Consider the following 17424-nt stretch of genomic DNA (forward strand, 5'->3'; position numbering starts at 1 on the left):
CTGGAGAATCCCAGGGACGGGGGAGCCTGGTGGGCTGCCGTCTATGGGGTCACACAGAGTCGGACATGACTGTAGTGACTTAGTAGCAGCAGCAGCAGATAGAATATTCAAAAGCAGGGACATTACTTTGTCAACAAAGATCCGTCTAGTCAAGGCTATGGTTTATCCAGTGGTCATGTATGGATGTGAGAGTTCGACTGTGAAGAAAGCTGAGCGCTGAAGAATTGATGCTTTTGAATTGTGGTATTGGAAAAGACTCTTGAGAGTCCCTTGGACTGCAAGGAGATCAGTCCTGGGTGTTCTTTGGAAGGACTGATGCTAAAGCTGAAACTCCAATACTTTGGCCACCTAATGTGAAGAGCTGACTCATTGGAAAAGACTCTGATGCTGGGAGGGATTGAGGGCAGGAGGAGAAGGGGTCGACAGAGGATGAGATGGCTGGATGGCATCACTGACTTGATGGACATGAGTTTGAGTGAACTCCAGGAGTTGGTGATGGACAGAGAGGCCTGGCGTGCTGCTTTTCATGGGGTCGCAAAGAGTCGGACATGACTGAGTGACTGAACTGAACTGAGGGTTAGTTCTCTGGTAGTCTAAGGTCTTGGAGTCAGTGCTCCCACTCCAAAGGCTCAGGGCTTGATCTCTGGTCAGGAATGAAGATTCCACAAGTTGTCTATTATGACATGAAGTGAGATTAAAACAAATATCCAAAAACGAGAAACCAAAGGTGAACCCCAGACAGCCATTACAAAATCAGGCAAATAATAATTAAAATAATGGAATATACATATACACCCATGAGCAAAGTCAAAATAGTCCAGCAAAAATAAAGTACAGTAGACTGACCTAGCGAACAAAGGAAATCAAAAATATTTATCAGGTAAGAATAAAACTAACTAAAAGACAAACTGGAAAACAAAACTAAAGCAAGGTGTCAAGTGGAGAATAAAGCAATGAAAACAAAACTAACAAATATGTTGAGAGGAAAGAAAAGAAAGGAAGAATAGGTATGCAAATTTGAAGAGCTAGATACAGATTTATATACATTAAAGATTAATTGCAAGGGGAAAAGAACAATAGGAAAGGCAAACAAAGGAATAAGTGTAGAAAAAATAAAACAGGTTTAAAAATTATTTTAAATTAAAATTATAAAAAAAAAAAAAGAAAAAAATGGAAGAAAAAAGGAAAACTCCACAGAACTTCAAGAAAGCCCAACATAAAGGCAGAGGTTTATAACAATAAAAAGTGTGGCTGAATATACACATATACATATACTCCTATAAGCAAAAAACAGTCCAACAAAATTAAAGTACAACAGATTGACCCAGCGAACAAAGGAAACCAAAAATTATATCTACCAGAACAAAATTAACTAAAGCACAAGGTGGAAAACAAAACTAAAGCAAGGTGCCAATTGGGAAATAAAGCAATGAAAACAAAACAAACAAATATGTTGAGAGGAAAGGGGAGAAATAAAAGAAAGACTAGATATGCAAAGTTAGATATAGGTGGATAAAGAAGATATAAATACGTTAAAGATTAACTGCAGAGGAAAAGAGTAGTGAAAGCAAACAAAGGAATAAATGTAGAAAAAATAATAACAGGTTTAAAAAAATTTTTAAAGAGAAAGGAAGATTTAAAAAAAAAAAAAGGAAAACTCCACAGAGCTGCAAAAGCAGAGGTTTATAACAACAATAAAAAATGTAACTGAGGGGGGGAAAAAAAAAGTTCAAATGCTTAACTGGATTTCATATTTCCAGGAAAATCGACAACTACAACAGAGGGGAAACAAAAGGAAAAGAAAAAGAAAAAAAAAATGTACAGAACAAGTCAAAACGTAAGAATAATAAATGTTTTTCTTGAGTCACTGGTATCAGCCCTTTCCCTCTCTGGGAGTCACAGTCCACCTCACCTGACTAGGATGCCCTTCAACACTGTGCTGGTCTCTGGACCTGCGGTGGGGGCAGCCCAGATTCTAGTCTGGTCCTACTCCCGTGTGTTCTTGCTTCCAATGTCCACAGCTATCAGAACTAGTGCGTTTTCTTTCATGGGGGCTGTTGATTTCCTTTTATATATTCCATAGACACAGAGTGTGCCTAGTTGATCATGTGGATTTAATCTGCAGCTTGTACAGTTGGTGGGAAGGTTTTGGGTCTTCTTACCTATACTACCCCTGGGTTTCAACTGTAGTTTTATTTGCACCTTTTATTTTTTTATGTGGGTCGTCCACTGGGGTTTGCTCCTGAGGCTGCCTTGGAGGACTTGGGTCTGCCCCAGTGAGGGCCAGGTGTGGAGGTGGTGCAGCTGCTTGGGTCACAGGGGTTCTGGCAGCATCAGGTACTCAGGGGAGTTGGCGGCTATGGCAGCAGGAAATATAGCTCTCTAGAAAGATACGGCAATCAGTATTGGCCAATACACTCCTGTTCTTGCCTGGACAACCCCCCTGACAGAGAAGCCTGGCAGGCCAAGGTCCACAGAATCGCAAAGAGTTGGAAACAACCGAAGCGACTCCATGTGCACAGATGCAAGACTTTTTTGCCTGTGGCAGCTCTGCCCCAGTGAAGGCTGAGCGTGAAGGCAGCGCAGCTGCTGGGGTTGCGGGGACCCTGGTGGCGCCAAGTGTGCAGGGACTCGGATTGTCTCCGTTGCAGGAGTTATGGCCCTGCTGCTGCTGCTGCTGCTAAGTTGCTTCAGTCGTGTCCAACTCTGTGCGACCCCATGGATTGCAGCCCACCAGGCTCCTCCATCCATGGGATTTTCCAGGCAAGAACACTGGAGTGCGGTGCCATCGTCTTCTCCAAGTTATGGCCCTACCAGAGCCTTTTTCCTAACCTCTTGTAGCTGGCAATCAGGCCTTTTGGGGCGGTCTTTCTCCATAGCTCTGCCCGTTCAGGCACTTAGGAGGGTCCCTTGCCTGGGGTCCTTCTCTGTTCAGCGCGTCAGGCATATAGAGGGGCCCTCCAGGCTGGCATCCTACTCTGTAGATCGGTGCGTCAGGCACTTAAAAGGGCACCCTGGGTGGGGTCCTACTCTATAGACCAGTAGTACATCAGGCACTAAAGGGGCACCCTGGGTGGGGTCCTATTCTGTAGTTCAGTGCCTCAGGCGTTTGATGGGCCAGCCTCTTTATTGTTCAGCTGCGGATGCTGGCTGTGGGGAGAGAGGGGCTGTGGTGATGGCTCCACCCACAATGTGTGACTCAGCAGTATCGCCTTGCTTCAGTGGCTGCCCAGCTTTCCTCCATAGGTGTTTCCGACCACGATCTCCTTCCTCACAACCCTTTGATCTGTCTTTCCACAGTCAACAGCAGTCCTCGCCCTGGGGTTGCTCCACAATCCCTAAACTCCGGCTTGCAGTCGCTGCACCTTCTAGGGGACCTGTGTCTCTGTCTGGGGTATGTTTGGCTGTGGCAAGGGCTGTCTGATTCTCCTTCCATTTAGGCTGCCACAGATTAGCTGTTTCACTCTCAGCCTTAAATGTTTCTCCTCTGACTCAGACAATTGCCCCCACGTGGGGATCGGATCCCTGCTTCAGTTCCCCAACCCACCAAGGGCAGGTCCAGTCATACTAACACTCGTGTTTTTCTCCCTAGTTCCTTCATCCTACCAAGTTTTGCGTGGTTCTACAATATTCTTTTCCACTGGTCAGGTACTCCTGTTGGCTCTCAGCTGGTGTCCTGCATGCACTTCTGTGTCTGAAGGTGTATTCCTGATGTGTCTGTGGAGACAGATGTACTCCAAGTCCACCTGCTCCTCCATCATCTTGTTCTCCTTCTCTCATCTTTTTTTTTTTTAAACCTGTAAATGTTTGGATTCTCATCCTTGAAAGATTTCCTGGGTATGCCCACTTAGTATTGATAATCTCTCTCAACTCTTTGAAGATATTTTTCTACTGTCTTATCCTACTATTGTTAATTATGTTAAGTCCAATTTATAAATCTACACAAATGACCTATTTTGTTCCACAGATGGTTTTGGTCTTTCAGTTCAGTCGCTCAGTCAGATCCGACTCTGCGACCCCATGAATTGCAGCACGCCAGGCCTCCCTGTCCACTGGTGTCAGGTATTTCACTTTGATGAAAGCATGACTTCCTCTTGATCATCTTGCTCTGAATATCATGAATCATGGATTTATTTTTCATTCGTGTTCAAAAACCCTACGGCCATTATCTCTTAAAATATCTCCTCTACTCCACCCTCTAATCCAGGGTTCAGGAAACTAACTATACACCACAGGCCAAATCTGGCCCATTACCTGTTTTTGTAAATAAGGTTTTATTTGAACACAGCCATGTTCATTCATGTACATATTTTTGATGGCTGCTTTCTGACTACAATGGGACTAAATAGGTGCAACAGAGATTATATAACCTGGAAAGACTAAATATTTACCATCTGGTCCTTTAGAGAAAATGTTTGCCAACCTCTGCTTATGGGTGGCTTTTTGTAATTTGTAATCTTTGATGGTGAGTTCACTTTCTGATCTCAATGTAAGGGTAACCTTTGGGCTTTAGTACAGGCAGGGTCTGTTTCTTACTGTGTCAGTGGTGTGAAGACACCCACTACAGGAGTCCAAGCTCAGCTCGCCAGCAGGCTGTCAGTCAGAACTGCTCAGCATCATCCACTAATATAACTCTAGCTCATAAGTTTTCTTTGCCTTTTTTTTTTCTTTTTTTCCGAAGAAGGGGGCCTTGCAGACCACCCTTGCCTCTTTGCAAAACTCATCAAGGCCACAGAAAGCCGCCCTATTCAAGACCTAATTGTTCTGCAGTGGGAGGTTCTTTATAACATCAAGCCTTTCACAATTCTAAACATGGAAGACTGGGATATAACATTTATGAGTCATTAAACTGAGAGAACTATCACATAAATAATTATATGTGTGGGGGGGGTGGGGGGTGGAATATGAGGGAATTATTCCATTAGTGTATAAACAAACCAACTCTGACATATTTGCTCATTCAGTATGTGAATGCATGGTGTGTGTCAGATACTGCACTCTGGGAAAGCAGGATAAACCTGGATTAGCCTAAAGCAGGCCTCTTTCCTACCATCACTTCACTTATTTCCTGCAATAGATTTACCACCAGAATTGGGAGCGGGAGCCCACCTCCCCAACTGCAGTGAAGTCTCCAACAGAGCAGAGATCTAATTCAGTGGCGTGTCCTCAGTATTTGACAAAAAGTAGGTGCTTAATAAAGTTTAAAATCAACTACGGAGATAGGGCTATCCTCAGGAAACCTGCAAGGCAGTAGCTGATTTTCCTCCTGCCTCCGAGGCACTCTGGCTTAGTCTCATTCACCGACTGGCTGCGCTGGTCCTCACTGCTGCACTCAGGCTTTCTGGTCCCAGCGAGCAGAGACCACCCTTCCTTGCGGTGCGTGGGCTTCCCCTATGACGGAGCACAGGCTCCAGGCCCTTAGGCTTTAGCAGCTGCAGCATGCAGGCTTGGTAGTTGAGGCATGTGGACTCCAGGGTGCACAGGCTTCAAGAGCTGTGGCACGAGGTCTGGTACAGGGGCTCAGCTGCTCCACGACACGTGGGATCTTCCCAGACCAAGGATGGAACCCATGTCTCCTGCAATGGCAGGTGGATTCCCATATGCTGAAGCACCAGGAAATCCTCTTCCTTAGTTTTGATTGGGCAAAAGAACAGTCTTTCACCATCGGCTTGTCAAAAACATACTCTTTCTGTACCACAGAAAACAAGAGATCTTCAAAAATCCTGGTCTTCATGGCATTTTATAGAATTAGACAGGAGCTCACAGTCATATTCTGAAGCTATTTTTTTAAAAGTGCTTGCATATAGTGTTATCTATTGCAAAGGAACAAATTATCCTAAAATTCAGTCACTTAAAATAACAACAGCCACTTAATCTTGTTCATAGTTTCTGTGGGCCAGGAGTTTGGGAGGGGTGTGAAACTCTGCCTAAAAGGTGACTCATGCACAGAGCTCACAAGCTGGCATTGATGAAGCCGCCTCAGTTTCCTCTCCACCTGGGCCCCTCCACGAACTTGTCGACAGTCTTCACAATGGTGACTTGTTTCCTGGAGTGAGTCATCTAAGAGACCAGGGCAAAAGCTGAAGTTTCTTCACTGATCAAGTCTTGGAGGTCACACACCATTACTTCTGCATATTCTATTTTTCACACAGACCATCTCTGTTTCAATGTGGGAGGGGACTACAGAAATGTATGAAATAGAAGATAGGAATATATAAGGGCCACTCTGGAAGCTGACCAACATACACATAAATAGGATAACAGGATTTTAGAAAGAATGAGTACATTAGGTTAAAAAAGCTTGTAAGGAACAGTCTCAAGAATAACCAGGTTTTCTGAATACTAGGTCTTTCCATCACATCATACTATGAGTTAGTGTGCTAGGTTCCCATCTCCTATTATGTAAAAAATAAATTTCAGAATTTATGAAAAAAATTAAATATAAAGCTACAATGTGGAAGAAAATGGGTAATTATTAAATATAAGTACTGGAAGGGATTTCTTGAGCTTAGTAATAATGGAAAATGAATAAACTTTAATGACTGAAATAATATTAAACTTCTGTAAATAAAAACTGGGAACAAAAAATAAGGAGGAAAATGATTAGCTGGAAGAAAAAAAGAGCTTTCACAAATAGTAGAAGGAAAGAAATCTTAAAAATTAGGGCAGAAATAAATGCAAAAGAAACAAAAGAGACCATAGCAAAAATCAACAAAGCCAAAAGCTGGTCCTTTGAAGGATAAATAAAGTTGACAAACCATTAGCCAGACTCATCAAGAAACAAAGGAAGAAAAATCAAATCAATAAAATGAGAAATGAAAATGGAGTAATCACAACAGACAACACAGAAATACAAAGGATCATAAGAGACTACTATCAGCAATTATATACCAATAAAATGGACAACGTGGAAGAAATGGACAAATTCTTAGAAAAGTACAACTTTCCAAAACTGGACCAGGAAGAAATAGAGAATCTTAACAGACCCATCACAAGCACGGAAATTAATCAGAAATCTTCCAGCAAACAAAAGCCCAGGTCCAGACGGCCTCACAGCTGAATCCTACCAAAAATTTAGAGAAGAGCTAACACCTATCCTACTCAAACTCTTCCAGAAAATTGCAGAGGAAGGTGAACTTTGAAACTCATTCTATGAGGCCACCATCACCCTAATACCAAAACCTGACAAAGATCGCACAAAAAAAGAAAACTACAGGCCAATATCACTGATGAACATAGATGCAAAAATCCTTACCAAAATTCTAGCAATCAGAATCCAACAACACATTAAAAAGATCATACACCATGACCAAGTGGGCTTTATCTCAGGAATGCAAGGATTCTTCAATATCTGCAAATCAATCAAGGTAATACACCACATTAACAACTTGAAAAATAAAAACCATATGATTATCTCAATAGATGCAGAGAAAGCCTTTGACAAAATTCAACACCCATTTATGATAAAAACTCTCCAGAAAGCAGGAATAGAAGGAACATACCTCAACATAATAAAAGCTATATATGACAAACCCGCAGCAAACATTATCCTCAATGGTGAAAAATTAAAGCATTTCCTCTAAAGTCAGGAACAAGACAAGGGTGCCCACTTTCACCATTACTATTCAACATAGTTTTGGAAGTTTTGGCCACAGCAATCAGAGCAGAAAAAGAAATAAAAGGAATCCAAATTGGAAAAGAAGAAGTAAAACTCTCACTGTTTGCAGATGACATGATCCTTTACATAGAAAACCCTAAAGACTCCACCAGAAAATTACTAGAACTAATCAATGAATGTAGTAAAGTTGCAGGATATAAAATCAACACACAGAAATCCCTTGCAGTCCTATACACTAATAATGAGAAAATAAAAAGAGAAATTAAGGAAACAATTGCATTCACCATTGCGATGAAAAGAATAAAATACTTAGGAATATATCTACCTAAAGAAACTAAAGACCTATATATCAGATCAGATCAGATCAGTCGCTCAGTCGTGTCCAACTCTTTGTGAACTCATGAATCGCAGCACGCCAGGCCTCCTCATCCATCACCAACTCCCGGAGCTCACTCAGACTCATGTCCATCGAGTCAGTGACACCATCCAACCATCTCATCCTCTGTCGTCCCCTTCTCTTCTTGTCCCCAATCCCTCCCAGCATCAGAGTCTTTTCCAATGAGTCAACTCTTCGAATGAGGTGGCCAAAGTACTGGAGTTTCAGCTTTAGCATCATTCCTTCCAAAGAACACCCAGGGCTGATCTCCTTTAGAATGGACTGGTTGGATCTCCTTGCAGTCCAACGGACTCTCAAGAGTCTTCTCCAACATCACAGTTCAAAAGCATCAGTTCTTCAGCGCTCAGCCTTCTTCACAGTCCAACTCTCACATCCATACATGACTACTGGAAAAACCATGACCTTGACTAGATGAACCTTTGTTGGCAAAGTAATGTCCCTGCTTTTGAATATGCCATCTAGGTTGGTCATAACTTTCCTTCCAAGGAGTAAGCATCTTTTAATTTCATGGCTGCAGTCACCATCTGCAGTGATTTTGGAGCCCAGAAAAATAAAGTCTGACACTGTTTCCCCATCTATTTCCCATGAAGTGATGGGACCAGATGCCATGATCTTCGTTTTCTGAATGTTGAGCTTTAAGCCAACTTTTTCACTCTCCATTTTCACTTTCATCTAGAGGCTTTTTAGTTCCTCTTCACTTTCTGCCATAAGGGTGGTGTCATCTGCATATCTGAGGTTATTGATATTTCTCCCAGCAATCTTGATTCCAGCTTGTGTTTCTTCCAGTCCAGCGTTTCTCATGATGTAATCTGCATATAAGTTAAATAAACAGGGTGACAATATATAGCCTTGACGTACTCCTTTTCCTCTTTGGAACCAGTTTGTTGTTCCATGTCCAGTTCTAACTGTTGCTTCCTGACCTGCATACAAATTTCTCAAGAGGCAGATCAGGTGGTCTGGTATTCCCATGTCTTTCAGAATTTTCCACACTTTATTGTGATCCACACAGTCAAAGGCTTTGGCATAGTCAGTAAAGCAGAAATAGATGTTTTTCTGGAACTCTCTTGCTTTTTCCATGATCCAGCGGATGTTGGCAATTTGATCTCTGGTTCCTCTGCCTTTTCTAAAACCAGCTTGAACATCAGTAAGTTCATGGTTCACATATTGCTGAAGCCTGGCTTGGAGAATTTTGACCATTACCTTACTAGCGTGTGAGATGAGTGCAATTGTGCGGTAGTTTGAGCATTCTTTGGCATTGCCTTTGGGATTGGAATGAAAACTGACCTTTTCCAGTCCTGTGGCCACTGCTGAGTTTTCCAAATTTGCTGGCATATTGAGTGCAGCACTTTCACAGCATCATCTTTCAGGATTTGGAATAGCTCAACTGGAATTCCATCACCTCCACTAGCTTTGTTCGTAGTGATGCTTTCTAAGGCCCACTTGACTTCACATTCCAGGATGTCTGGCTCTAGGTCAGTGATCACACCATCGTGATTATCTGGGTCGTGAAGATCTTTTTTTGTACAGTTCTTCTGCGTATTCTTGCCATCTCTTCTTAAAATCTACTGCTTCTGTTAGGTCCATACCATTTCTGTCCTTTATTGAGCCCATCTTTGCATGAAATGTTCCCTTGGTATCTCTGATTTTCTTGAAGAATCTCTCGTCTTTCCCTTTCTGTTGTTTTCCTCTATTTCTTTGCATTGATCGCCGAGGAAGGCTTTCTTATCTCTTTTTGCTATTCTTTGGAACTCTGCATTCAGATGCTTATATCTTTCCTTTTCTCCTTTGCTTTTCGATTCTCTTCTTTTCACAGCTACTTGTAAGGCCTCCCCAGTCAGCCATTTCGCTTTTTTGCATTTCTTTTCCATGGGGATGGTCTTGATCCCTGTCTCCTGTACAGTATCATGAACCTCATTCCATAGCTCATCAGGCACTCTATCTATCAGATCTAGGCCCTTAAATTTATTTCTCACTTCTAATGTATAATCACAAGGGATTTGATTTAGGTCATACCTGAATGGTCTAGTGGTTTTCTCTACTTTCTTCAATTTAAGTCTGAATTTGGCAATAAGGAGTCCATGGTCTGAGCCACAATCAGCTCCTGGTCTTGTTTTTGTTGATTGTATAGAGCTTCTCCATCTTTGGCTGCAAAGAATATAATCAGTCTGATTTCGGTGTTGACCATCTGGTGATGTCCATGTGTACAGTCTTCTCTTGTGTTGTTGGAAGAGGGTGTTTGTTATGACCAGTGCATTTTCTTGGCAAAACTCTATTAGTCTTTGCCCTGCTTCATTCCGTATTCCAAGGCCAAATTTGCCTGTTACTCCAGATGCTTCTTGACTTCCTATTTTGTATTCCAGTCCCCTATAATGAAAAGGACATCTTTTTTGGGTGTTAGTTCTAAAAGGTCATGTCAGTCTTCATAGCACCATTCAACTTCAGCTTCTTCAGCGTTACTCGTTGGGGCATAGACTTGGATTACTGTGATATTGAATGGTTTGCCTTGGAAACGAACAGAGATCATTCTGTTGTTTTTGAGATTGCATCCAAGTACTGCATTTTGGACTCTTTTGTTCACCATGATGGCTACTCCATTTCTTCTGAGGGATTCCTGCCCACAGTAGTAGATATAATGGTCATCTGAGGTTAAATTCACCCATTCCAGGCCATTTCAGTTCGCTGATTCCTAGAATGTCGACTTTAAATCTTGCCATCTCTTGTTTTACCACTTCCAATTTGCCTTGATTCATGGACCTGACATTCCAGGTTCCTATGCAATATTGCTCTTTACAGCATCGGACCTTGCTTTTATCACCAGTCACATCCACAGCTGGGTATTGTTTTTGCTTTGGCTCTATCCCTTCATTCTTTCTGGAGTTATTTCTCCACTGATCTCCAGTAGCATATTGGGCACCTACTGACCTGGGGAGTTCCTCTTTCAGTATCCTATCATTTTGCCTTTTCATACTGTTCATGGGGTTCTCAAGGCAAGAATACTGAAGGGGTTTGCCATTCCCTCTCCATTGGACCACATTTTGTCAGTTGTCTCCACTATGACCTGCCCATCTTGGGTTGCCCCAAGGGCATGGCTTAGTTTCACTGAGTTAGACAAGGCTGTGATCCTAGTGTGATTAGATTGACTAGTTTTCTGTGAGTATGGTTTCAGTGTGTCTGCCTTCTGATGCCCTCTTGCAACACCTACCATCTTACTTGGGTTTCTCTTACCTTGGGCGTGTGGTATCTGTTCACAGCTGCTCCAGCAGAGTGCAGCCAATGCTCCTTACCTTGGACGAGGGGTATCTCCTCAGCGCCAGCCTTCCTGACCTTCAACGTGGGATATCTCCTCTAGGCCCTCCTGTGCCTGCTCAGCCACGGCTTGGGGTTGGTCCTCCCTCCACCACCCCTGGACTTGGGCATGGGGTTGCTCCTCCTGGCTGCCACCCCTGGCCTCAGGCTTAAGGGCGTGGGGTATCTCGTCCCGGCTGCCGCCCCTGACCTCGGAAATGGGGTAGCTCCTCTCGGCCGTTCCTGCTCCGTCGCAGTCTGGCACTCTTGGCCGCTGCCCCTGACCTCAGACGTGGGGTAACTCCTCTTGGCTGCTGCCCTTTGGGCATGGGGTCCTCCCGGCTTCTGCCCCTGACTTTAGGCGTGGGGTAGCTATATATAGAAAACTATAAAACACTGGTGAAAGAAATCAAAGAGGACACTAATAGATGGAGAAATATACCATGTTCATGGATTGGAAGAATCAATATAGGGAAAATGAGTGTACTACCCAAAGCAATCTATAGATTCAGTGCAATCCCTAACAAGCTACCAATGGTATTCTTCACAGACCTAGAACAAATATTTTCACAATTTGTATGGAAATACAAAAAAAAAAAACTCGAATAGCCAAAGCAATCTTGAGAAAGAAGAATGGAACTGGAGGAATCAACCTGCCTGACTTCAGTCTCTACTACAAAGCCACATTCATCAAGACAGTATGGTACTGGCACAAAGACAGAAATATAGATCAATGGAACAAAATAGAAAGCCCAGAGATAAATCCACGCACATATGGAAACCTTATGTTTGACAAAGGAGGCAAGAATATACAATGGAGAAAAGACAATCTCTTTAACAAGTGGTGCTGGGAAAACTGGTCAACCACTTGTAAAAGAATGAAACTAGAACACTTTCTAACACCATACACAAAAATAAACTCAAAATAAATTAAAGATCTAAACATAAGACCAGAAACTATAAAACTCCTAGAGGAGAACATAGGCAAAACACTCTCCGACATACATCACAGCAGGATCCTCTATGACCCACCTCCCAGAATATTGGAAATAAAAGCAAAAATAAACAAATGGGACCTAATTAAACTTAAAAGCTTCTAAACAACTAAGGAAACTATAAGCAAGGTGAAAAGGCAGCCTTCAGAATGGGAGAAAATAATAGCAAATGAAGCAACTGACAAACAACTAATCTCAAAAGTATACAAGCAACTCCTACAGCTCAACTCCAGAAAAATAAATGACCCAATCAAAAAATGGGCCAAAGAACTAAACAGACGTTTCTCCAAAGAAGACATACAGATGGCTAACAAACACATGAAAAGATGCTCAACATCACTCATTATCAGAGAAATGCAAATCAAAACCACTCCTAGGTACCATTTCACGCCAGTCAGAATGGCTGCAGTCCAAAAGTCTATAAGCAATAAATGCTGGAGAGGGTGTGGAGAAAAGGGAATCCTCTTACACTGTTGGTGGGAATGCAAACTAGTATAGCCACTATGGAGAACAGTGTGGAGATTCCTTAAAAAACTGGAAATAGAACTGCCTTATGATCCAGCAATCCCACTGCTGGGCATACACACTGAGGAAACCAGAAGGGAAAGAGACACATGTACCCCAGTGTTCATCACAGCACTGTTTATAATAGCCAGGACATGGAAGCAACCTAGATGTCCATCAGCAGATGAATGGATAAGAAAGCTATGGTACATATACACAATGGAGTATTACTCAGCCATTAAAAAGAATGCATTTGAGTCAGTTCTAATGAGGTGGATGAAACTTGAGCCTATTATACAGAGTGAAGTAAGCCAGAAAGAAAAACACCAATACAGTATACTAATGCATATATATGGAATTTAGAAAGATGGTAACAATAACCCTGTATACGAGACAGCAAAAGAGACACTGATGTATAGAACAGTCTTTTGGACTCTGTGGGAGTGGGAGAGGGTGGGATGATTTGGGAGAATGGCATTGAAACATGTATAATATCATATATGAAACGAGTCGCCAGTCCAGGTTTGATGCACGATACTGGATGCTTGGGGCTGGTGCACTGGGATGACCCAGAGGGATGGTATGGAGAGGGAGGTGAGAGGAGGGTTCAGGATGGGGAACACATGTATACCTGTGGAGGATTCATTTTGATATATGGCAAAACCAATACAATATTGTAAAGTTAAAAAATTAAATTAAATTTAAAAAAAATAAAAAATATTTTACCTTGGTGGCTTCTATTGCTTCTGATGTGAAGTTAGGTATCATTCTTAATGATGTTTCCCAGAATACAATATGGAAAGTGTCCATGGATATTGGCAAGCTTGTTTCCACTTAAATAGATTTTTGAATTTGCCTTCAATCATTGCAGTGAAAGTCGCAATCTTCTGCCAATACCAGAGTGGTGGACTTGCAGAATTTCTGACTCAAATTTATGGCTTTCCTCATAGCATTGCTCCTGAATAAGGAGATTGTTTTATAGGAAGTCAAGTATGGCAGTGAGTGGAAATACTTGCTATGAGCAAAGAGGTTATGGGATGTGTAATAGAAGAGGTAGTTATAAATACCAGCTATAATCATGTGGTCATTTTCAGGAATAAGAACAATAATACTTAGGTGAATTTGTTTTTCATTTTGATATAAATATATGTATGTACTACATTAACCAATTTTAATTCCCCTCTCCCATTTGCCTGCATGTAGTAACGTAAGATATGTTAATATAAGTCTATCTTATATCTTATTATAGCTTAGTAGTGAAGATAAAGGGTTCAATGGGAGAATGTGGCTTAGCTAGAAAAGAAAATAACTTCCCTCCCAAATGGATAAATGAACTTGCTATAATCTTTGCAGGATGAGGTTAAAATCTTTTGGGTTGAATGAGGAATTACTGCATTATATTAGCAAGAACTGTGGTGTTGGAAAAGACTCTTGAGAGTCTCTTGGACTACAAGGAGATCAGGCCAGCCAATCCTAAAGGAAATCAATCCTGAATATTCATTGGGAGGACTGATGCTGAAGCTGAAACTCCAGTAATTTGGCCACTTGATGAGAAGAGTCACTCATTGGGAAAGACCCTGATGCTTGGAAAGATTGAACACAAAAGGAGAAGGGGGCAGCAGAGGATGAGATGGTTAGATAGCATTACAAAATCAAAGGTAATGCTTTGAATTTGAGCAAACTCTGGAAGATGGTGGAGGATAGAGGAGCCTGGCATGCTGCAGTCCATGGGGTCACAAAAAGTCAGACTTGACTTAGTGACTGAACAGCAACAACAACATTAGCAAGAAGCATAGTTTTACTTTCTTTATTCAAAAGTTGTTAAGAGAGTACAGATGGATGCCAGGTTAACAAAGAGGGTACTGTAGCAGCTTTGTACTATCTAAACTAACTGGAAATATCTTTCCCAGAAAGTGCTTCCTGTATTGTTCTTGGTTAGGGTTGGCCACAAAAGAAATTTATGTAACATTTGCAAGGTGATTGTGATGAAGTAGCCATAGGTTTTATGTTTTGGCGGTTGGTACAGGGCTCCAGGGACTATGGTTGTTCACTCATATTGCTGCTGATCTGATAGCTCAACTTATTGTTGGCTCACAACTCCTTCACTTCCCACCAAACCTCCTCCTTATCTTCTCTGTTTTGGGCTGAGTATGCAGGTAGCATGACACCAAATGACACCCACTTCTCCTAAGGTCACCCACTACTGTGAGACTGAAGAAGGTGAAACAGACAAATTTTAGTGTGTCTTGGTGGTTTCCATTTACCTCATGGCTCTAGTTTGTCCTTATAAGTCATAGTTTGTCCAGGCTCTGGTCTATATCCAACTTTCTTCTTCAAATATTACTCTAGCTGACAATGAGTTCAGTCTCAACATCAGATATCAAGATAACAGTTTTGTATACACTCTTCCACCAGATCTAGCAATTACCTGAGTCCTAATCTTTATAACTAATTTCTTATTCCACACCACTGGTGGTTCTGCTTCTCTGATTGTACCTTCAGTGACACAAAACTAAGAATAATGGACTAAGGAAATTATTTTTATGATGATTCCAAGTAACTATACACAGATTTGTGATGCGAGTGTATTTTAGTGAAACTGTCACTTTAAATTATTTATGGAGCAAGTTTAGACAACTTTACACATGTTCTGTATGATTGATTTAAAGTCAAAAATTCAAGAGGAGAATGTTAACAGTAGAAAATTACTCTGGATGTCAAATAACAAGGAAGAAGCTTTTATTTAGAATTAAATTCTATGATCCAGACCACAGATGAAGCAACCACACGATTACCATTTCTTGCTGGGATCTGCAGGTGTGCATCTCAGCTGGAGTCCTGCAGCAGGGAGGCTCTCTGTTATTAAGCTCTGGGGTTTTTGTTCAGCTTTTCCCATTACTTCAACCACTTTGAGTTCACGGAGAGCACAGAAGTACTTTGCAGTATCTTCCAGCTGTAAGGCTGAAATGGTGAGGCTGATGGAGTTATCTGCTTTCTGGAAGTTTACAGAGTAACGACCGTCCCTTGCATTCCCATCTTCTGAATACTGACGAATGAGGTAAGTCATCTGTCCACTGGGAAGCTGCTTGTACCAAAAAATGTAGTGGGTATTTATGTACCAACTGACTTCATACTGACAGTTCAGAGTGACTGACTGCTCCACTTGACGGGTTATGTCTGGCTGGTCTTGAGTAACTTTCTGGGCCACACCAGATCCTGTGGAAAAAATCAGAAAACAGAGATGAAGCAGTGAATAAAATAGTGTAGGAATTAGACTCATTTAGGTCTCCAAAAAGAAAAACTACACTGAAATCTTAAGATGCTTGCTTTTCTCCAGTCCTCCTTTCCTCCCCAAGTCCCGGTGAATCACCACGTGTCTGTGTGCAGGCCTTTCACCCTGAACATGCGCACCCATGTTTGAGAGCATCCCTACCAGAGAAGGTGACGGCCAGGAGCACCCAGAACAGGCTGGAGAGCGGCATAAGGCATGGATTCCCCTACACAAATCTGTTTAATTCTGCCTCAAGCTGAGAGTTGAGTGTCTTTAAGTGCCTGAGAGTACATATACATAGTACCTGGGTTCCTTGTGACTCTCCCCCAAGACAGGAAGTGGGGTTTGTCATGTAGATAAACCACATGGTCTGTGCACAGATGGAAAAAGTCTCAGTTCAGTTCAGTTGCTCAGTCCTGTCCGACTCTTTGTGACCCCATGGACTGCAGCATGCCAGGCTTCCCTGTCTATCACCAATTCCAAGAATTTACTCAAAGTCATATCCATTGAGTCAATGATGCCATCCAACCATCTCATCCTCTGTCATCCTGTTCTCCTGCCTTCAATCTTCCCCAGCACCAGGGTCTTTTCAAATGAGTCAGTTTTTCGCATCAGGTGGTTAAAGTATTGTAGTTTCAGCTTCAGTATCAGTCCTTTCAATGAATATTCAGAACTGATTTCCTTTAGGAGGGACTGGTTTGATCTCCTTGCAGCCCTAGGGACTCTCAAGAGTTTTCTCCAATGCTACAGTTCAAAAGCATCAATTCTTTGGTACTCAGCTTTCTTTATGGTCCAACTCTCACATCCATACATGACTACTGGAAAAACCATAGCTTTAAGTATATGACTACTATCTGGCTCACCCCAAATCTTTACTTTGTCTACCTATTTTTCCCTGGTCATTACGTTCGGCAGATCCTGAAAAGGAGCATGAAGAAAGCAATTAATATTAAAGGTTGGAAGTGAAGGAAACTGAAGATTAAACAAGTTGGCATACATCAGTAATTTTCAGTAAAATGATTTTTCCATCCTGTTTAAGATATAATTTTGTATAGCCTATGAAACATTCTTGTAATCTACTGATTAGTCATTCATTAGCCTTTACTTACTTGTCTCCATCCAGAATCTAGTGACTGTTTTAAAATATTCACAGATCTTAGGCCTTCTGGGTGAAAAGCAATCTTATCCAAAATAATTAATGTATATCTCTCTCTCTATTTTTTTTTTACTGAGTTCCAGGGCTCTACTCAGATTTTTCAATAAATAAAATTACTTCAACATGAAATGATTTTTTAAAAAATCAGTCCATCTGAATTTCAGAGCCTATTCAGTGGTTTGTATTTAAATGAAATTT

General features: G+C 41.7%; 1 gene segment (V, D, J or C); it reads right to left on the reverse strand.

Annotated features, from left to right (window-relative positions):
- Positions 1-5211: 5211 nt before the first annotated feature.
- On the reverse strand, positions 5212-16343 carry LOC109564259 (T cell receptor delta variable 1-like). The segment is given in 3 exon segments: positions 5212-5391; positions 15699-16015; positions 16233-16343. Coding segments are annotated over 3 exon segments (546 nt in total).
- Between the last annotated feature and the right edge of the window lie 1081 nt (positions 16344-17424).

This window comes from Bos indicus, chromosome 10 (assembly GCF_029378745.1).
Source record: "Bos indicus isolate NIAB-ARS_2022 breed Sahiwal x Tharparkar chromosome 10, NIAB-ARS_B.indTharparkar_mat_pri_1.0, whole genome shotgun sequence".
Taxonomy (NCBI): domain Eukaryota; kingdom Metazoa; phylum Chordata; class Mammalia; order Artiodactyla; family Bovidae; genus Bos; species Bos indicus.